General features: G+C 45.5%; 3 protein-coding genes across 3 annotated transcripts in view; 2 read left to right on the forward strand and 1 right to left on the reverse strand.

Moving 5' to 3' along the window:
• Positions 1–383: 383 nt before the first annotated feature.
• Positions 384–5071, forward strand: LOC121595336 (sorting nexin-25). The gene is made up of 3 exons (XM_041919253.1): positions 384–1099; positions 1181–1289; positions 1374–5071. The coding sequence occupies exons 1-3, from the start codon at positions 979–981 to the stop codon at positions 4663–4665; spliced, it is 3522 nt and encodes a 1173-aa protein (XP_041775187.1). The 5' UTR covers positions 384–978; the 3' UTR covers positions 4666–5071.
• Positions 5072–9200: 4129 nt separating this feature from the next.
• Positions 9201–15674, forward strand: LOC121593833 (protein GPR107). Its single transcript, XM_041916545.1, has 9 exons — positions 9201–9428; positions 9522–9688; positions 9779–9889; positions 9985–10130; positions 10221–10506; positions 10579–10967; positions 11059–11449; positions 14448–14617; positions 14701–15674. The coding sequence occupies exons 2-9, from the start codon at positions 9587–9589 to the stop codon at positions 14855–14857; spliced, it is 1752 nt and encodes a 583-aa protein (XP_041772479.1). The 5' UTR covers positions 9201–9428; positions 9522–9586; the 3' UTR covers positions 14858–15674.
• Positions 15675–16521: 847 nt separating this feature from the next.
• Positions 16522–23082, reverse strand: part of LOC121594874 (TSET complex member tstC) — a 77593-nt gene continuing 71032 nt past the window's right edge. Inside the window, exon 4 of the mRNA XM_041918645.1 lies at positions 16522–17926. Coding sequence (XP_041774579.1) covers positions 17728–17926 — 199 coding nt within the window. The 3' untranslated portion in view covers positions 16522–17727. The remainder of the gene's footprint in view (positions 17927–23082) is intronic.

Genomic DNA, 23082 nt, shown 5'->3' on the forward strand with positions numbered 1-23082 from the left:
TTTATATTCCGTTTAGGCAGAGAGCTTGAGTCGTTTAGTAGATTTGTGGCACTTGGGAAAGATCGCTGCTTGAATTCGCCTTTTGCAGTAGATAAACAGTGTTGTGGGCAGCAGTACGTGATGACCCCTGGACTTGCCGTGGCGGCCTATACAGGCTTTCGACACTTAATTTCATTACCATGCAGCCGGATAGTCTATCATTGCTACGATCCATTCTAGGATTGAACCCATGACGGGCATGTTATTGAGTCGTTCGAGTTGTCGACTGTACCACGGGACCGCCTGCATAAAAAGTTTAACATGTCCATTTTGCCCCAATTTCCAATATGTACGCATGAGGGGCGTCAGCTTGACAGCTGGTACGGTTTGTTGTTTTGTCTGGCCTGCCTCGCCTGACACAAAGTCGGTAAACAATCGCTACACTACACGCCCTGTTGTTCCCCGAATCCGACCACATACAGCTGTGGCGGAAAATCGTGCGGTCGTGCCAAAAGTAAGATGTTTTCCCTGCTGGCACGGTGCCACTAGACTCGCGCATCGGTTCGAGCGTAAATCCGTCGCAGTGTCCGCTGTGCGCCGTGCATCGTTTCGTCGTGTGGTGCGTATGTCTTGCGGGTGCATACGGTAAATAGAAACACACACACACACACACGCAAGTACACACACGCATACCTATAGGTCTGGAAAATTTAGGCTCCCGCAATATGTTGCGGGTGGCGCACGCGATCCCGAGGGCGTAAGCAGAAACTTTCCCCTATTCCCGCTGGTCAAATCCGCTCAATGTCCTTTCCCAAACAGCGCTTCGTGCGGCAGTGGTTGCCAGGGTGAAACAGGGGAGGGTGGTGGGTGGCAAGCGTGCGGACCGCGTACCAATATTTTTGGGTACGCGAAAAATAAAAAAAAAGTCCAACAAAAACAGTGTCCTAGGTGTAAGCGCACCAGCCGCCAGTGGCTTCCGTGCAGGCGTGACCTTCCGGCATGAGGGTACAGTACTGGATCGGTGCGATAGCAGCTGTCCTGTGTGCCGTGTGCGTGTACTCGCCCATTTTTCTTTACTTTTTGCTGTTCGTCCTCTACTCGCTGGTGCTGATTGCTGTCGGTAAGTCTGGCGCGGCTGTGGAGTGGTTGGGCAGGAAGAAAAAAAATATTAATCTCGGTCGCTCGTTCCCCCTTTCTGCAGCGGTGTTTGGCACCATCTACGTGCACTACAAGCTAACCAACCGTGAACCGGTCTCGTACGTCGATCAAGAGGAAGACCAGCAAGCGAACGTCCTGTACAATGCCACACGGTAGAACGATGCGCGTTCCTCCCTTTACGACAACCCTGTGATGCACAAACCTAACTAACGCTCGATTTGAGTTTTCTCCCCCAGCTCGCCGCTGTTTGGCAACGGTACGCCCGGATCCTCGCCCGGGATCTCCCGCCACCCGGGGGGTCGTTCGGCGGGCGGCACCGGCGGATCGGCAGCCGGGTTCGGCCAGTCCCAGCTGCCGATCATCTTCGGGCGCACGGTCGACGGGCTGCTGCAGCAGATCATCGACAACGCGATGCGCGATCTGGTCGGGCCGGCCCTAGAGCTGGTGGTCGCGAACCCGCGCCGCATCGTCGAGCTGCTGCGCGAGGACATCTGGCTCAGCATCGAGAAGCTGCACGAGCGGGCCGCCCGCATCGACGCACCGAAGCTGATCGCGTGCGACTTTGTCGCGAAGGTGACGCTGCACCTGCAAAAGATCCGCCGGCAGACGGTGGCGGCCACGAACGGCGGGACCAAGCGTGAGGGTGGGTCGGCGGAACCGACCAGCGAGCAGGCCGATCCCGTCGTGACCGCCTCCTACCTCGCGTCGACCGAGAAGGAGCTCGACTTTCTCAAGAAGATTGGCGAGATACTGGTCATCTTTCTGCTGCCGCGTGGCTACTCGCTCTCCCCGGTGAAGGATCTGCTGAGCGAGGTGCTCGCCTACCGGGTGCTGCACCCGGCGATCCACTACCTGACCGCGCCCGACTTCATCAACCAGCAGATCGTGGAGTGCATCGAGACGCGGCTGGTCGCGGTCGCGATCCAGAAGCGCAGCCACGAGTACGCGGCCAACTTCGAGGACTTTCTGCGCATCATCGACATGACGCAGACGGTTGAGGAGCTGCAGTCGATACGGGCGAGCATCGTGAGCGACATCCGGCAGGCGACGGCAATGCAAACGATGCAGCGGACTCGGGGCGGCTTCGCGATGGCGGCCTGTGACGGCGCTGACACGGGCGGGTCGGCCGACAACGGTGGCGCCAGCAGTGGTGATGGGGAGCCGGCGGCCGCCACCCAACGCCTAAAGCGCTACATCCAGCAGCTGTCGTACGCGAAAAGCCAGTGCGAACAGTGTCTGGCGCGGCTCGGCTGGGAGGGATGCGTGAGCAACGATGTGGACCTGTCGCTCGCCGACATTCTGTCCACGGTCGGGGGTCGCCGCGCGCTCACCGCCTTCCTCGAGCCGCTCAACGCGGCCAGCCTGGTCGGGTACTACACGACGGTGGAGGAGCTGCGCCGGGCGGCCCGCTCCGCCTGGCACCAGCTCGGGGCGGAGATTTTCTACACGTACGTGCGGGCGCCCAGCTCGGAGATCCCGCTCGACAAGGCGACGCGCAAGCGCATGGAGGCGTTCCTGGTCGGGGACGTCGGCGGCCCGGACGTGTTCTACGAGGTGCAGCGCGAGTGTCTGGCGCTGCTCGAGCAGAAGTACTATCGGCCGTTCCTGCTGAGCGACGAGTACGGCCGGCTGAAGCGGTCGCTGACGCAAGACGAGTTTAAGGAGCTGATCGCGTCGGGCGGTACAAGCGGCGGCGGCGGTGGCGGCGGCGGCGGTGGCGGCGGCGGCGGTGGCGGCGGCGGCGGCGGGCTCGAGGGCGAGCTGATGCTGCAGCACGCCACCAGCCAGGACAGCCAGGAGAGCCAGGAAAGCTCGACGGGCAGCGCGACGAACGGGGGCGGCGGCGAGGGCGCCACCGATCCGGCCCTGGCCGACCTGAGCAACCATTCGCAGTACGCGCGCAACAAGCTGGACCGGCTGGACGAGAAGCTGGCGAACAAGCAGCAGGCGCTGGAAGCGCTGAAGCAATCGCTCAAGCCCGACTCGAAGCTGCTGCTGATGCTGGAGCGGGAGATCGAGTGGCTGCGGGGCGAGCGACGCCAGCTCGAGTCGCACCTGCTGCGCACCGCCGTCTGGGGCGAGTATCTCGGCAGCTGGCGGGCGATCGTCGAGAGCGTCGACTTTTCCGACGACCGGGAGCCGCCTCAGTTCATGATCGTGGTGCAGGTGGACGAGATGAACGACTACGGCAGCGGCGGTGGTGGTGGCGGGCGAGACGACACCACTGTCACGACGGCACTCGAGGCGACCGACACGATCTCGACCGGGTGGGTGGTGGTGCGGTCGCTCGCCCAGTTCCACGCCCTGCACCGCAAGCTGCGCCCGATGTGCGCGGAACTGCGCCAGCTCGATCTGCCCTCGAACAACGCGTTCAAGCTGTTCCTGCTCAAGAACGATCGGGCACTGCTGGAGAAGGCCAAGGCGCAGGTCCAGCGCTATCTCAGCTTCATCCTCGAGGACGACCACCTGAACCAGAGCGAGGCGGTGTACGAGTTCCTCAGCCCGAGCTCGGACCGCCTGAAGCAGGGCGTGCTGACCGGCAACCCGTCGCCGTCGAAGAAGCCGACCTCCAAGTTTTCGCTTGCCACCATCTTCCGCAGCAACAGCGACAAGCTGGAGCAGCTCTGGCATGTCGGGAGCGGTGGTGGTGCCGGCGGCGAGCGCCCGTTCGGCGGTGGCGGCGGTGGTGGCGGCACCGACCACCATCCCGACTTCACGCCGGAAGACGCCGACCAGGTGTCGCTGTATCTGGAGGGTGGTCCCGCACCGTCCGGCCCCAGCTCGTCCGGTGCCTCCCCGCCCACCGATGGTGCCGCCGTCGCGTTGGAGCTGCGCGACTCGATTGCCGAGCCGCTGTACGGGCTGCTCGGCGAGATATTCGATCTCGGCGGCGTGTTTCGCTGGCTGCGCAAGAGCCTCATCTCGTTTGTGCAGATCACGTACGGGCAGACGATCAACCGGCAGCTGCGCGAATCGATTGCCGCCCTGTTCGATGAGCCGATGCTGCACGCGTACGCCAGTGCCGTGCTGCGCAGCCTCTGGCCGGGCGGCGGCACGCTGCAGGCGGACGGCGTCCGGCTCCTGCCGCCCGCTGAGCGTACCGAGGACGAACGCGAGATGATCATGAACGCGGCCCGGTCCCTGCTGCAGGACAACATACCGGAGCTGCTGTGCAGCCTGATCGGGGCGCAGAACGCGCGCCAGGGAGCGCTCAAGCTGTTCGAGGTGCTGCAGAACCCGCTCTACAACAAGCAGCTGTTTTACGATCTGCTCGAAACGCTCATGCTGGAGCTGTTCCCGGAGATACGCCAGCTCAAACCGGCCGCGGCGGGCAGCACCGGCAATGGTGCGACCGTCGCGCCCGGCCACGCTAGCGGCAGTAGTAGCAGTAGCACGGTCCAGCGGCCCCGCGAGTACCACCATCAACCGGCTGCGGGTTCGTCGCCTGCCGCACCTATCTATTCACCACCGACGCCAACGGGGGCGGTGGGTTCCGCTTCGGGGACACCTATTAGAAGCATATCATAAAATCCCCCTCCCCCCTCCATCCACCTTTCGCTGCAGCTTTTGCGAAGGAAAGCGCTATTTTTGCAAGCGATCTTTTTCTTCTCTATTTGTTTTGTTTTGACAAGTATTATTATTTTTTTCTCTGAATTGTAGAAGAAATTTTGGACAAGCATTCCCCATGTGCTTATGCCCATTCCCTGTCTTAAGGGACCCCCCTTATTGATCTATTGCAATTTCCTGATCGTTTGTGTGGGCTGGCGAGGCAGGTAAGACGAGGCCTAAACACTTTCTAACCAGTGCTGCAAAATGTCACTGTCAATGTCATACAAAATCTGACTGGAACAAAATCCACGTCAGCGTCACGTACTCTATTGTGATAATCAGAGGCGATACTCAAAACGATTGGTGTGACCAATGCATGTTTCATGACATTTTTGCGATCAAAGCTTCATCAGTCACTATGTCATGACTTTTTTTTACTGTGATCAGTTCTGCAAAATGCCACTGACAGAGTCGGGAACAATTCCGACTGAAACAAAATAATATTAGCGTCACGAGCGCTACTGTGATGATCAGAGGTGAGACTCAAACAGTTGCGACCGTCACATGCTTGGTGACATTGTGTGCAACCAACTCTTGGTCAGTCACTTGGTCACGACATTTTCTGTCGGTGATAATCACGATAGTGATGGGAGGTATGCGGTGCGTGCGATTGCGAATCTGCTTTGATTGTCTGTCGGGTCAAACAGAGCGAGAAAGTATGCTCATTTTGTCGCACGGGACTACATGCCAAGTATATTCCAAGAATATTGTGATTATCACCGACAGAAAATGTCGTGACCAAGTGAGTGGTCAAGAGTGGGATGCTAAACAAAATGTCATCAAGCATGTGATTGGTCCACCAACTTTTTGAGTCTTACCTCTGATCATCTCAGTTATGTACGTGAGTTGAATTGAGCTTCGTTTCAGTCATGAGTGCTGGTGACTGAAACAGTGGTATTTGGCAGCACTGTTCACAGCCAGAAAAAGTCATGATTATGCTTGCGCCGGCATTAAGCTTGTCAGTCAGAGTATCGCGTTGGAGTATTCGCATGTCGCGTTCAACATGTCATGATGCACTTTCATTGAGTATCAGCAATGAGCATCAAGCTACCACGAATATGTTCGATAGTGAATATCTCGCGATGCTCATGACATTTTGCAGCACTGCTTCTAACCAGGCACAAACAGTTAGCACCGTTCACGTCCCACAGGTTTTGTTTGAAAAACTGAATTGGCCATTTACTTAAAGACATAGCTGTAAGCCTCTTGTATTAAATATCATTTGGAAAAACTCCCCAAACTGGGGTGATAGTGCTATAATAAGGGTGCACCTGGCGCGCATCGACGAGTCTAGTCAAACATTCGCAATGACATAATCGTACATGTTTAGTGTGGTGCACGAAGCTGGCCAATGGGCGATCGTGTTAGGCAAAGCCCCAGGTTCGTTTGCTTAGCAGGTTAAGTTGAGTTACAACGCGCGTTACCCATCCTGAGTGCAGCATTTCCAATCACTATGTTTAAGCGTTTAGCCATAAGCCGGGAACGGGTTGGGTAGGTGGTGTATTTAATGCATTCCTTTGTCGGTACGGTACAGTATTTGCACACATCCTCGGATGCAGTATTGGGGTTTATTTGCCGTTCAGGGAAACCAGAAACCCTGCTAAACGTATTTGCTAAACTAAGACTATCCAGGTGTGGGCCCTTTTTGCTCACTAGTAGGATTAAGGCAATGTGTAACAAAAACAAAGGAAAACAAAAAACAAAACACTGAATGTAGGTCTAATTTTTCCCTCTATCCCACCCCACCCAAAAACACAGACACACATAAAACAGTGCAAGTGGAAAAAGCGAAGATAGAGATAAATATGTGTGATGTTGCTGCTCTATGCATATCGCTCTAGAAAACGGTGTCTAAAGCTAGGGGAGGTAAAAGAGCATATAGCAAAAAACGAAGCAAATTGTGTGTCGATGTGCAAAAGAAACGTGTTACAGCATATTAACAAACCAAAGCAAACCAAACAGAGCAAAAAACCAGCATGCGAAGCACCAGCACCTGCTGTGTCCGTGATGTGTCCTTTCCGTATACATATACGCATAAATATGCTTTTAAATGTGCTGTGAGTGAATCGAACCGGACAACTGTATGAATGAGTACTAATGAGCTGATAGACAAACCAGAAAACAATGATAATAAATAAAGATTTAATCAAAGTATGTATCATGCGTTGTGTGGTTTTCTTTTCAAGGTTTTTTTTTTCAAACAGAAATCGATTCATGCTTTTCAAATTTTCAAAAGCAACGGTAGATTTGACGCAATTGGTTTAACACGAAAGAAACATTAACTTAAGGAAAGGCTATTTTCGCTAAAATCTGTACAAAAATATATAAAGATGAACGTGGAAAAGGGAACACGAGTGAAATTGAAAAGAAAGGAAGCCTGCTTTCGGAAATTTGTTTTAACCGAAATTTGTTTTAATGGGAGTTTGCCTTTACGACCACTAAAAACCAACGAGAAACGCTCAGATATGTCTTCATTTTTACATATAGATACATTGGTAAAAGTTAACTAGATAAACGATTATGAAAAAATTTGGACAAATCATTTTCATATGTGTATTAAACAACAGTAAATCCCGTCATTACTAAAAATTTGCATTGTATATGACAACTGGATCAGAATAAAAACGCTTTTCAGTAGTGGTTGTAGAAGTAAGGGATGCAAGTTGAAATCAATTTTAAAAAAATATTAATTTTTCTTAATAGATAGTACATGGTAGAAGGCATATTTGCTGAAAATTTAAAGACAATACAACAATTATCGCGAAATATATAAGCGATTAATTTCTGTGAAGAGCAACATCCCTTAAAAAATGTATGACCTACCCGTGTAGGTGGTCATAAAAGTAAGGGATACAAACTAAATTAAAATAAAAAAAATATAAAAAATTTGTTTTTTTTTTTTTTTTTGCTGGAGGGAAACATGTTTTTCTAGGCATTCAAGTCAGTGGGGTAAACCCCATTTTCTATTCTTTTTCTCGATAAGAATCGAGTCGAAAAAATTTCCTCGATTGCTTTTTGAAATATGCTTATTGTTAAATAAGTCTGCTAGCTAAAATCCATCGAGACGGGCATCCGAAATCGCAGTAGTCATCAAATCAAAGAGATGCATTTAGAAAGCAGCGAATTTGAATGTAAGCTAAAAATAAGGAATTTCCTAATTGATTTTCAATGAAGTACAATGACATCATCTCTCTTGTGCCTTTAGATCCATCAAATTTCAATTTTATGGCGTTTAAATGATTTTGCTTTAATTAATTTAATTTAATTAACACATAGTATTACTTCATTTTTCATTTCCAGGAACTGGAATATTATACTCCAAAATGGCCAAAAACATTATTCTCAATCCATTTCCCGCAAGGGTTTTGATTAGTAGTGGGAGCTCGGAATCGGACCTTCCCGATTCCGATTCCTTGTTCAGAATCAATATCGGAGCCGATTCTTATGCTAAAATCGATTCCGATTCTGGAGCCGATTCTGAAGCAGATCACGGTGTTAACTCCAGTATCGATTTTAGAATTCGAATGGGCTTCTAAATCAGAATTGACTATTTCGGGGCCGATTTCGATTCCGGAAACTGATTGTGGACCTACTGTCCGGAAACGATTTCAGCAAACTTCGGAGCTATCCGGAATCGATTTCGACGGATACTTCATTTTTCCCATCACTAGTTTTGATATCGTGAACGACTGGCTTGAATCGGCTCTCAAATCGAAAGAACACGTAGGCGCTTACATGGACTACTTGACACATTTCTATGGAATCCTCGAAACCGCTATTGGAAACGAGGTAGTTTAGTTGCATAGTAGACCTGATTTACTCAGTAATATTCAACTCGACGTCGACGTCGATTGCAAGAATATAAGAATAGGCCTGCATTTATTAATTCTATCAAAATTTGTAATAAACTGAATACTTAAAAAAATATTAATAACTTAAAATGCATAACATACCCAGGTAGGCGGTTATAGAGATGAAGGTTAACAATGCATGACAAGACATTAGTCAGCTGAATCACACCCCATGTGTGGTCGTAGTGTGGTTTTGCAGCTAATAATGTGCTTCAGTGGACAGATTTAGACGGTGATAAGAAAAGAGGAATTAGTGTGTACACCCTCAACGGTTAGTAACAGCAAGGAAAAATGGTATAATAACGCGCACAAACATGCCCGTCTGACGCACGTACCATGCGAACAGAACCTACATGCCCGTGAGCTGTAGCATGACAGCGTGAGACAGCGTGAGGAGAACACAAAATGCACCATCAAACGAAGCGAGAGCAAGGGGAAGGCTTCTACTAGCAAACAAATTTTAATAGTCCAAATCAAATCATTTTAATTAATTTCTGTACGATTTATTTTAATGTTCACGCACAGTGTGACCGTGGCGTGACTGCTGTGCCGCGCTGTACCTTTTTCTCACCTCACTGCTGCTCACCGCTCACCGTCCGTCAAGCTAGCTCACCCAGCGCGTTGACAGCAGGCGATATGTCAACACGCACGTCAGCGTACGATTTTCACTGTTTGGCTGTGTTTATACTGGTCGCCCCGCAGTGAAAACAGCGCAAAGGGTCGACGGAACTTTGTCATCATTTTTCCGAGCTGGCACGAGCGCTTGCTGGGGGAGGGTGCGCTGGGTCGATAAAGTTGCGCTACCGCTGGTCAACGGGAAGCAGGCATAAGGTAGGGGCAGGCGGCCGACACGGTGCTGCGGTGGGAACGTAGACAGTGCCCTTTCTCGCTGGTGTCTGATTGGCGTTTTTGTCCTCGTTGCAGGCAGGAGACAGGGTCAGGCGCGTACGGCACCGAGCTAAACTGCACGCCGTCAGCCCGGGAGAAGGATGAGCCGGAGGTGGACCGGACCGCTGCGGTCGGCGGCGGCACTGATCGTTGCACTGCTCGTGTCGGCCGCCGTCGCCCGACGGCACCACCTGGAAGTGCGGGTAAGTTTGAGTGGCCGCAGGCTCGCGCAGCAAGGACGTACGCTAATCCATTCCGCTCGTCTCCGTGGCATCGAACCATGGTTTTGGTAGGATGATTTCCGCCGGTACATCTTGCTCAGCACGTTCGGGTTTTACGCCGGCGGAGTGCTCGACGTGCGGGTGTCCCACTTTCGCGTCGATCCGGGCACGGAGGAAAACATGGTAAGCGATAAGCGAGTGGCGTAACCGTATGCGCCTTTTTTAACGATTTACTGATTGGCTTGTGCGTTGTCCCCGTGTCGGTTCATCTGTTCCAGTTTGGCCTTTCGTTGGACAAAACCATGTCCGATTCGATGAACCCGTACCTGGACTCGCACCAAGACAAGTGCATACTGACCGAACCGGTCGCGGTGCAGAGTAACGGACCGATCGTGTTCTTCAAGATGGACCTCAAGCAGAATGTGTGAGTAGATTCAAGGGCGAAGCTGTTTTTTGCCGCAAGGGAACATATCCTTAAAACCATCCTCCCTCCCCATTCTCGTGTGACCTGCAGCGTGCACGTCAGCTGTTCCAAGGATTGGCAGAACATTCACCTGTACAAGGATCGGAGCGGTGTGCCGGCGCTGCGCTCCAAGCGCCAATCGTTCGCCGAGGCCAGCGACTCGAAGATGGTGTACATGCAGCGGCGCCGCCGGGCCGCCTACCACGTGCCCGAGTCAGACGATTTTGCGCCAGGCGCGGCGGCCATTGACGGCGGCAGTGCGGCGACCGTCTGCAGCAAGCTAACACTGCCGCTCGAGGTGAAGGCGGACGATATGTTCAAGTACTACAGCTTCAATGTGAGTGAGCGTGGGTGAATGTGCCTGTGCCACCGCACACCGTACTCACACTGTTGCACTCCTATCTTCCAGTTTGCCATTTACGTCGCCACCAAGCAGGAGGAAGGGCTGTACAATTTGTACTTCCACAGCTGCCCGAACTACGCGCCGAACAGTCTGTACGAGCTGAACTTTAACGTCGACATCGAGGAGAAAAACAGTGGCAACTATCTGTCCGCGGGCGAGATGCCGCTGCCGGCCCTGTACTTCATGATGTCGGTGCTGTTCTTCCTGTCCGGTCTGTTCTGGGTGTTTATACTGCGCAAGAGCAAGCATCCGCTGTTCAAGATCCACTATCTGATGGGGGTGCTGGTGTTTCTCAAGTCGCTGTCGCTGATGTTCCACGCGATCAACTTCCACTTCATCGAGGTGCAGGGCGAGCACGTGGAAGCGTGGGCCATACTCTACTACATTACCCATCTGTAAGCCGTGTGCGGGCGTTCGTAGAGGAGAGCAGGACATTCATCCCAGTCGCTTTGCGTGCTTTTTTGTTTTTCTTTTTATTCTCCGCAGGCTCAAGGGCGCGGTGCTAATCATCACGATCGTGCTGATCGGCACCGGCTGGACGTTCATCAAGCACATACTGGCGGACAAGGACAAGAAGCTGTTCATGATCGTCATTCCGCTGCAGGTGCTGGCGAACGTGGCCGAGATCATCATTGCCGAGAGCGACGAGGGCGACAAGGAGTACGGTACCTGGCGGAACATTTTCATGCTGGTCGATCTGCTGTGCTGTGGCGCGATCCTGTTCCCGGTCGTCTGGTCGATCCGGCACCTCCAGGAGGCGGCCGGCACGGACGGCAAGGCGGCGATCAACCTGCGCAAGCTGAAGCTGTTCCGCCAGTTCTACATCATGATCGTGTGCTACATCTACTTTACGCGCATCATTGTAATTCTGCTCAAGGTAAGTTGCAGCGCAAGCCGATGGAAGATTGGTTTTCCGTTTCCTACCAACTGATGCAAGCATTAGAGGTTTGTGATTTATGATACGACGATACGATACCCAAGCGACAAAATCAACATACTTTCTCGCTCTTTCAGGATTACCGGTCTATTGGGTAGAACGATTTTGTCGATTTTTTAGTTGGGTATGACATGTTGACACTTGCAGCATTCTAGGGTTTTCCAGGGTTCTCATACTTTTGGGATGAGACTCTTGCTCACACGAAATGAACTTTATGTGAAAGGAATTGGACTCTATAGCACCCTTTTCGGACAAATCCAAGAGGAAATCAAAAAAAGTTTGTCCGAAAAGGGTGCAATGGAGTCCAATTCTTACTATATAAAGTTCATTTCCCAAAAGTAAGAGTCAAGAAAGTATCCCACAGCCATGAGAACCCATGAAAACCCCTGTATCTAACCCCGGATAGTTTTCATTTACAATCAAATTAAATTATTTTACATTACGTTATCGTTGTTTTTCCATTTGCCTCGATAAGATTTTTAAAAATCAAGTTGTTTTCCAGATTGCTATTTTAAAATGTTTCTCCGTTTTTAAAGGCTAGTGGGGAAAAATTGTTTTAGCCGTCAAAACTCGAAGCCAATTCTCGGATACGTTTTTTTGCAATACGCTCACAAAATTTGAACATAAGCCAAAACTTAAGCCATTTCTCCGTAGCTGATAGAAACATTCAATTTATTCTAATGTTATATTTTATTTTCATTTTAATTCTTTTCGTTTATCAATTTTAAAGTGTATTTGATCAAAAGTGTTCATTGCAGAAAACTGATTCATTCTATGCAACATTTTTTTCTTTTTAAATTTGTCCTCGATCCATTTCCAACTAGAGTTTCGATGTCGAAAATGACTAGTTAGAATCGATTCGTGGAAACGAACAAGTATTTGTCTAGCAGAATATTTCACAACAAAAGGCTAAATGTTCGAAAAGTACTTGCTTTCACTGGGTTTTAAAATATCCTTAAAATTTAATTTGTTCGGCCTTCTCTTCTTTCAAGACTTGTACAGGCATTCCCCGATATACGCCATACTCGATATACGCGATTTCGCGATACCATTTTAAAAGTACAAAATTGTAACCTTTAGTCAAAATCAGATCAAATAACTAAAACCTTCCGCTTCCTGCAAAATTATACGAAAATTTGCCATAATTTAACTGAAAACCTCGAAATTCGATATTCGATAATATTGCCGCATTATAACTATTGCCTCTGGTTCGCATTATAGCGCATATCGGGGAATACTTGTATGTTTGTATCTTAAGGGAAATATTGCATTTTCTCATTCATTTGAAAAAAAAAAAAATATCATGGAATTTGTATTGCGACTGTGTTTTTCGTCTCTTTGATTGGCATTATGATCGAATTGAATTGCAAGATTCGATAATTTTTTAGTATCCTTTTTCAGGATTGGAACCCAAATTTTCTTTCAAAAAAGTAAAACACTAATTCCCAGCTTTTATTCGAATCAATTGATCGTGATTTTTCTGCTTCTTTATCAATTCAATTATTCATCATTCAATTAGGCCTAATAATATGGTACCATCGTGCAACAATGAAACGAGATTTTGCTGTTGCATTCCAGTATTTTAGTATTTATATATTTCCGTGATGTTTATCTTAGATTGGATGTTTTGAATTGACATTCGTTATTATTTCACACTCTTTGTCAAATTTTAAACCATAAAAATTAAATACAATATGACTTATCTATACACGACATGACCCTTTTCTTAAAATTCTTATCCATCACGGAATGTACCGATTCATGGGTTTTTTTTTTATTTCCTAGCCAATTAATAGCTCTTTCCCTTAGATAACAAATAATGGGGAATAGGGTTGTCGATAAGTTTTGTAATCTGATATGATAGTATGTATAGATAGATGCATAGAATTAGGATAGAATTAGGAAACGATGTTTATTTTGAATCAATTCAATAGCATATTGATGATATTGGACCTTCGTACATGAGTCAAAAGTTGTATAGACAAATACCGTTTGTGCACCATAATTACAATCACTGTACATCATTACAGGTCTTCCCCAATAGTTAGTCATTAATGCGGACCGGAGGCAATAGCGTATCTCGCATATTCCCGTATATCGCATTTAGAGGTTTTCAGTGAAATTGTTCTGGGAACGTTTAAGGAACGTAGGTTTAAGCCACTCAAATAATTATTGGACCTCATTCCAACTGAAGATTACCTTATTTTAGCTTTTAATGGGATTTAAAATTCAACCAAAATGGAATTTATTTTGTACTTTGTATTACAATTAGTTCAAAGAACTGAGAAATTTAGAATATCGCGTATAACGAAATCGCGTATATCGAATATGGCGTATATCGGGGCATTCTTGTATTCACGTTTTTAAATGTTTTCGTTGTTATTAAACTATTTGAATGTTTAGTAAAACATGTGCATTGGATGGACCTTAAATCCCTGATCGCTGCTTTTTTCATCCCTAGCCTGTTACTACTATAATTCCGTATGTCTTTTTTTTTATAAAATACTCAACTAGACAAATGAATTTTGCACGTTTCATTGGAAAGCACGAAACGATTGTCTAGGAAAGTGTTTCATTGGAATGCACGAAAGCTAATGGCAAAGTAATCCTTTTTTCCTACTTATTTTAATATTCAACTTGACGTTGATGTCGATGAAAGACGGACCTGAATCGAATTTCGTATCTACGGAACACGTAGACAAATTCATGCGAAAGGTATACGACTTGATGTACTTCTGTGAAAACCAAAAAACTGCATTTCGAAACGCAATCACTGTAGGTGCAAAGTAAACGCTTAGTTTCCTAAGCATTTCATTTCTCCACGTCGAGATAACTCGATTAGAAGAATGGAAATAAGCCTGCTTATTTGCATATTTAAAAAAACAATTTACGCTATGCCTGTTTGCAAAATAACGATTGAGTTCTATTTTCGTTGTAGATTACGGTCGCATTCCAGTACGCCTGGCTGGATGAAATGTTCAAGGAGATGGCCACCTACGTGTTCTTCGTGCTGACCGGATACAAGTTCCGGCCCGTGTCGCAGCATCCCTACTTTTCGCTGCACGGCGAGGATCTGGATGACGATGACGATGATGGCGAGGTCGAGATGTAAGTTTTTTTGCCAACTGTTTATTTTTTTGAATCATTGAAATTCATTGTCACTTTGTTTTTTTACTCACACACACACATAGTTTGACGCAGTCCGGACTGAGTGAGGGTATCAGCAAGATCACTAACCGCTCGCAACCGTCTGCAAATGCTGCGTCCGGTACAACCATGGTAGAGTCGCACGAAGAGGAGCGCGAGAATTTAATCAGCAAGCGAGAATCGTCTCACGAGTATGACTAAAAAAGCATTACCACCTCTCCCACCTGGGGGAGGAAAGAAAGCTGTGGGGGTTTCCCACGCGCTCCATTAACGTTAATTTGCACCCTGCCCGGTAGCTGGCTGGAAGGGGTTACCCACTATTTACTTGCGTTCGCGGGCACCTCACAACGCGGCTCGGTGTCGCGTGGCAATGGTTGTTTGTAGAAGCAGATGTAGAACGTTTGCAGGCTCTAGGGTAAGGTGTGATTAGTTCCCGCGTATGTGATGTCATTTCAATCGCCCCGCCCCGGGCGGCTAGCCGATTGGACGCCGTGATCGCGTTTTTCGTGCACACTCCCATCAGCAAACAAAATCGGCCGCTAACAATGGAATTAATTCACTGAGAGCATTCAAAGCGAGCAAACAGCTCACAAAGTTTTCTGCAATTAGTGCAACTAGACGAACCGGAGCCAAAACTCACCCGCAAGTGAAACTTTCTTTTTTTTTAGCAAGGCAGCAATTGAGACCAATTTAACCTCGCGGTCGGTGTGAGCACTCATCCCAGAGCATCCTGCAGTGGCGAGGCATCAGATAGGTAGTAGTAATGCTAGGAGCTAGTTGTAACAGCACATTTACTCGCCGTGATGGTCTAAACCGGACCGGAGGAATCGTCTTTTTTCCATTCCCTCCGTTGATTGATTTGCACCGTGCTGTGTGTGATTTGTGGCGCCTCCGTCACGCATGTCGTCTGGTCTGGTTCTCTATCGTACTTTGGGGGCAGAGCGTGTCGCGTTTGGGATGATTGATTTTTTTAAAGAAAGGACCACGCAAACTAATAAATTAATGTAGCAAAAAAAAACAAAAAACAAAAAAAAACAAAGAAACACTAGAACAAAAACGGAAAATCCATACCGTTGCGCGTGCTCTCGAGGATAGCAAAGGGAGTGAACGTCCCTCGGCGCTCCCCCCACTGGCGTACAACGGAGAATGGGCAAATGAAATGAAGCTAAAACAAAACGACAAAGCAAGAAGGAACTAGACATACATTCGTATCTGTAAACTAAATAAAACCACCATAACTGATAAATATAATTTAAGCGATCCAGTTTACGAGCTTTTCATCGATGCACACACGCGGTTTACGGTGTTGCTGCTTCTCTACTCTTTATATTAGTAAACTTTCAGCAGTGCAGTAGAGCTTTCGATTGCTTCTAACCGGCGAAAACTGGCATAAATGTGTATGATGGTTCCAGCGGAGAGTTCGGAATCGTAGCATTTGGCAAGATATACTTACAGGGTTTTCAGGGAGTTCTCATAGCTTTGGGGCACTTTATTGACTCTTTCATACGTGAAATGAACTTAATGTAATGGGAATTAGACTCTATAGCACCCTTGTTGCACAAAACCAATAGGAATTTCCAAGGAGCCTGTGCAAAGTCCAATTTCCAACATATGAAGTTCATTTATAATAGGAAAGAGTCAAGGAAGTGTCCGACAACTGTGAGAACCCCTGGAAAACCCTGTATCGTTCGCCATACCCGCAGCATTACTCGGTTTAAAAACGCGTGTTTTACATGTTGGTATATGTCCTTTATTCATACTACTTGATTATTAGCCACAGAAACACAGCTCACAGCTGTCGAAGTGTACTTTGATTTCTTTGGGATTTGTTTTTTTATGCGTGTGTCTGTGTTTAGTTTCATTTCTAAATTCATATCGCCTGTTTTGGTTGCATTTCTACTACAGTTTTGCTCTTTTTAATAAGAATGATATAGTTTTTTTTTAGTTGCGTTGCTTTCCTTCTCATTGTTTTTCATTTCAAAGCTACCTGTTTTCCATATCATTCCCCTTCGGTGCACCTCTTTCTGCACTTGCATGCCTTCAAAATCCTGCAGCTGTCCGCGGTCTTGTTGTAATGATATGAATATTTTAATAGAATTTGGTTCCACGTCGTTTTTGCCATCGGAATGCCTAGGTAAACCTTGGGTATGCATGGGACAAAATGTTTGGTATGTTTTGTTTCACTTTTTGTGTTTGTTGGGTTTTTTCACCATTGATATCCTCATCACGCTGCGTTCGCACCCTTTTTTAGATCGTGATGTGCCTGTGTGCATTTGTATGTGTGTATGTGTGTGTGTGTGTGTGTGTGTGTGTGTGTGTGTGTGTGTGTGTGTTTTGCAGTAAATATGTTTGGCATTATACTTTCCGGGCCGTGTGTGACCGTGTTCACACAGTCTGTTGCTAGTCTATAAATGTATCTCAATGTTTTTGGCTTTGATATTTACTTTATTTTGTTTAGTTCCTATCTGGTAGCTTTGGGATTGTTTTGCGCACAATATTAGTTGCTTACACGTTCTTTCGTCATTTGTAACGGTCGTCTGTCTTTTCTTAGGGTTCTTATGAAGTACAAATAAGCTTGGAAAATTGCTACCGTTTTGTTTTTATAGACACCTTAGACACCAACAAGGGAACAACAAGGGCGCAGTTTGGTCTGGTGGCACATAGTTGTGCTGCTAAAGAAGGAACTCGTCCGACGTGTCAGGAGGAACTACGGGTTGGGAAAGCTTTTCCCATACTATACCTCCAGGACAGTCGAATTCAAAACATTGCTGCACTTGCCACGCAAGGAAGATACATTACATACAGCTACGGAAGGATTAATATCTCTGTGGATAAGCAACGCGTATAACATATAGTGCGGTAGGGCAACAATCATTATAACATCACCAATATTTTAGTTGTCTTCTTCATCTGCTACTTTGGCGGCTACAAACAGCGAGTTCCAAACAATGTACAGCGGCAATGAAAAACCCCTTGCTAAACATAAACTCCCTTCAACTCATAACAAGCGTCACAGAGTTCGTCCCGGTTTGTCAGGAGATGACCAGCACCGCCCCTCGCCAGAAAGCCGCTTACAGCAGCCGCTCGAGGTCCTCACTTTCCGCGTCGCTGGTGCCCGACTCGGTGTCAGTGTAGTCGTCCTCGTCCCGGCGGTTACGCCGGCAGCACGGTAGTCGCCGGTCGTCTTCGTAATCGCTCCAGTGCTCGAACTCTTCCTTGTGGTGCTCCAGCAGCATCAGCGACGAGAAGAGGCTATCGCAGCCACTGCAACTGTAACGACAAGGGGAATGGGGTGAACGTGCTGGTTGGAATATTGGGCACAGCTGGAATGCATCACATGATACGTGCGTGTGCAGCAGACGGGGTCGGCTTACGGCTCGCCTCTCATGTGAGGCAAGTTGCATCGGAAGCGGCCCACGCCAACGCCATATGTATTTGACAAATTTTGCAAATTTGTTTCAAATTTGCTTAATGTACCGTGCGACATTCCTCGACCAGTTTCTTGATTGATTTTAAAGCTGCAGGTGACAGCCAGGGGTAAACTCTTTGTAACGCTCGGTTTGTGTGCCAGTCAAGCTGATCTGGCTAACTAGAATGACGTCATGTGCCAAGTGAAGGTGGAAAGAACCAAAGATTATTTGCGCCAGTTTACTCGTGTTTGTAAAACGATTGACCAACAGAGCGATTTTAACTAACTTAAGCATTTAACCAAAATTTGTAAAAGTCTAGCAAATAACATGAAAATCACGACACAATAGCAATTTTCATATGACATACAATAATTATATAGCGTTACAATTTCAATCGAAAGAGTCATATGTTTCAGTCAAACTAATAGCCATCGCAGTCATTCGATCATTATTTCCATATGCACTTCTGGTTTGGTCAGTTCATAACAGCCTATATAAGATATTGTCGCAGGCCCTTTGAAATTTATTCTAGGTCTGCGGTTGGCAACAACTTTTAGTATAAAATTTCATACCGTCGCATTCTTCGTTATGGTCGAACCTGAGGTCAAATTACCCGTACTTGGTAAAAGTAAGGCTCAGCCCTCTACGTTACATAGGAGAAGCGTTACATGCCTTGAAACATTCCCAAGCAACATTTTTATTCCAATTTTGTCATCCATGCGACCGACCAGAGTCTATTTTTCAAATAAAAAATATTTAAAACTGCGATGAAAATAAAAGTTTTATGTTTTAAGATTAACCAATATCAAGGAAATTTAATTCTGAAATACAAGTATTATACAAAGTTTATGAAAAATAGTCAATAAAAGTTAAAAAAAACTCTTGAAGCTTTAAATTGGAGTACCATTTCCAAAAGTAGAAAATAAAACAATATGTAAAATATATTTTATTAGGTTAAATATATGACATGTATTTATTGTCTATGAAATCTACGTTTCTGCCCAATTAAAATCATAATTACAGTTACATTATGTAATTACATTACAGTTTAAAGGCACTATTATAAGGGCGATGAATTAGGATAATAAATAAATTTGCACATTGATTATAATTTTAAAATCATAGTTTTACACCAATAGTGGGCTTAGAAATGTATAAGCATTTTAATATTTTAATCGTTTTAAAAGTAATTATTAAATTAAATAACATCAATGAATATCAAATATAGTAAGGTAATAGTCATATAATTTTTTTTTATTTTAATGAATTATCAATGAATCTAAACCTTATGAATGATTGCTGAACATTCATATAGTTTCGATTATTAGACATTATTATCTGTCAATTTGCTCATCTACGACAGTTAAAACAGGCGTTCAAAAAATGTGCTTGGGTTTGTGGTAAACTGGCGTTACGCGTAACGCTAGCGTACTCAAAGATAATCAAAGTGCTTTTCCATGAGGAATTAGTTATCAATTTGTCTTAAATAGTATTACTTGTTCGTTAAGCATTTTGCTAGTTACCTACAAATGTAGTTTTTTTTTTCAGCCGTTAAGGCTTTTGCTCCTCACAAAAAATATTCCTAATATTTTTTTTGCGTTATGCATGGTGTGTAATCAAGAAGAGATACTGATTTTGCTTTGTTGTTTTGACTTATCACATTTTTCGCACACTGTTGTTGATCGAATCAATCAAGCAATCGAATTGCTTGATACCATTAACCAACAATTTTCTTCTAACATTGTTAAAGGATGTATTTAAAAAAGGACAAATATAAACTATGCAATTTACTGGCTCTCGATCATTTAAATAAATTGGCTTTTCACCAAAAAAGTTTGTCGACCGCTGCTCTAGGTCATACGTCCGGAGATCAATAATACCTAGGACAATTTCTCTCATGACTTAAATTTGTAGAGCTACGCAGCGTGGCGCGATTATTATACACGATTATTTTACTGGATTTTGAAAGAGATACTCAGTCGAACTAATCAACAAAATCACTTTAACTAAAAAACAAATAAAAAACCTATTACCTAACCATATTACGTATTACATATTACAAACTACAAATGTCTCATTCATCCTCATTAATTTTCATCCGTCCTCAACATTCATTAAAAATCTATCGACTGATTTTGGAGCTGCTTTGTCCTAAGAAACAAAGTGTGTTAGTATTTTAGGCAATGCAAAGTCAAATGATAAGTCTTTATTCACTGGTTGCTGTTTAATTAACCCCTTCACACTTTTGCCATTTTGAAAAGATAGATAAAAAATGGGAAAATGGTAATTAGTTCAATATGGTTCAATTGCATCGACTAGTATCATGTTTACGCACTGACATGTACAAACGTGTTTTCGAAGCAACTTCGTTCCAAACCATTGCGGCGCAACGAAAACAGAAACAAAACGGACGATAAAATTCTGCCCAAGACTCACACGGGCAAAACTGGTAAGGGGTTAATATCCTTCAGTCTTTAAGTCACAATTTAAAAAAAATTGATTCGGAGGTACTCAAAGAAGAAGTCAAAGATTTCAGCGCAACGAAATTAGTTTTTAAAATATCCACCTAAAAGAGTGCTATAAATACGCGTCCTAACGAGCCTTTTTATAGCCTTCTTACGAGGACAATGCCTCTAATTTACGCTTCAACGTTGTGCATGTAGTTCCCGAGGTACGCGGTACCTCTTATACGCGGATTCAGAGATACACGAAAACCGCGAGATTCGTCGAAAACGCAGAAATTCGAGATACGAGATACGAGATACGGTTTCTTCGCTGTCCACATTAATAGCGTAGTTCGGGGACAACCTGTAATCGGCATTTCTTTTGAAGAATCGCTCTTTGGCGGATTACATTTGTTTACGCCATGGACCACTGGTTGGAGACCACCGGCTGGAGAGGTTGCCAGTAAGTGTGTGAGCCCCATTTTTTGTTAAAGATTTTTATAGTCTAAAAGATCCATGGTCCACTTTTAAAGGGTGGTGGATGGTTTCGACTAGGCAGTAGGAGAAAACGGGGCCAAATTTTTACCTCGTATTTAAGCATTATTTCACTGCAAGGATAAATTTCAAGACTCAATATATATTAATTGGAGTGCTTTTGAAAACCATGTAAGTTTTGTGATCCGTTATGAAACAACAATAAAGAAACATACGAATTAAGATTGAATAGCCAAATGATGTAAATTTGTTTCACTTTGAAAATAAGCTTTAAATATTGTCGCAGAGCTACTTGGAAGTTTTACATGGTATTTTAAAAGATATGATATTTATAAACAATTTTAAAAGAAACAATATTTGATGAACAAAACATATAAAATTGCTTCACGTGGGACAAAATGGGCGGTTACGCTTGGCATATGGTGAAGCTATGGTGATGCATTTGTTTGCATTTGTTGGTGTTACAATACAGCTACCATGTACAGCTTCAAAACATTCGATTTCGTCGATGGAAAAAGGCCTGAAAAAAGTGTTTTAATTTAAAAAATATATATTTTTTGGAAAAAATTGAATTACTCTCCTGAACAGCGGCACAAAAGATAGAAGGAGAAATCATTTCACGACGCGTTTGCAAATTTTTGACCATTACTTAAGCGTTGTTGTTGTGGCCCATATTACCCCAAAGCAATGCACATTTTGCTCCGCGTGTCAAAATAGCATCACGTGAAACATAAACATTTATTTCACAGTTTTGAGCTTTTGTGGCATTGTTAATCCAATGATAAATAGGAAAGGCATAGAATAATTGTGTTTCGTGGAAAATTCATACGGCTATTCATTAAACTGCCTAACAAGCCCATTTTGCCCCGCTTTCTCCTATCAGATGCATAGCCTTGAACATTTAGCTCGGAGTTGAAGATGTAGATTCTTACCAAGTTATGGTACGGAATCAACTCTGCACAAAGAATTGTGTATGACTCACTCCGACTCTCCATCGATACTCATTCTTTCGGGCGTAAATTGACTCTCTGTGAGCTTTTGAGCTGAAGCGCAAACGAATGCAGGTTTTTGTGTGGTGGATTTGTTATGAGTTTTCGTTCTACTGATTCAGCTATGGTTTTCGCAGAGCATTCGTTGACACATTGGATTAAGTCGGTTAGATTTTTGGTAGTGTCTCACGTAAAGTTCCGTAAAGTTGTCCCACAACGAGCCAGGTAGGTGCTCCAGAGCTCTCCAGAAGCGACACAGTCACTTCCTCGTCTTCCTCTTCTGCGGCAGCATCATCAGCATAAAAAAGGGCTACACAGTTAGTTTCGCATTCAGCGCCACTTCCGCGGTTCGAAAAAAGTTTCCGCGAGACAAACACTGGCGGAACTGCTTACAGAGAAACATCGTTTATGCGCCACTCGAGCGCACACCTTCCAAATCACGGTTGAAAGCTCGTACGTGTATGTGTGTGTTTATGTTTCAATCCGTCGCATGCTGCCGAAGTGCTGCTTGGCATTGGCTTTATCCTGTTTGCGGCCTTTTTTCTCTCTCTCTCTCACTCTCTCTCTCTCTCTCTCTCTCTCTCTCTCTCGTTCTCCCGTAAAAAAAACCTTGCTACGCGTTTGATCGTGGCGGGGAAAATTTGAACACGCTCGAGCAACATCCGGAAACATCCCGAAGCCAAGCGGGCGGAAAGTTTCTTCGGTTGCCGCGGAAATTGGGCATTGGGAGGTGCGTTTTCCGAGACGGCAGGAGCGGGTCTTGGTGTGTACGTGTGAGTGCTTTCCCATCTCGGCCTCGCGACCGGAGTCGCCGAACCGTTAAATGATACTTCGATCGGTTTGTTCTAACCTCCTCCCTACCCCGGACAGTGCTACTTATACGAATCTTGTTTATATTAAAAAAATAATAATAATTCTTCGCTTTGCTTACAAACCAACATGCGCGCGCGTGGAGATTGTCTTTCGAAAGTGAATGTTAAGCTCAAATTTAAAGTCAGCGTTTTGGTATCACTTGTGTATGAATGTTTTTTATATTTAAATTTGCCTCCATTCAAACGGTCTCGTCCAATTCATTACTGTCGTTACTG

Source organism: Anopheles merus, chromosome X (assembly GCF_017562075.2).
Source record: "Anopheles merus strain MAF chromosome X, AmerM5.1, whole genome shotgun sequence".
Lineage (NCBI taxonomy): Eukaryota > Metazoa > Arthropoda > Insecta > Diptera > Culicidae > Anopheles > Anopheles merus.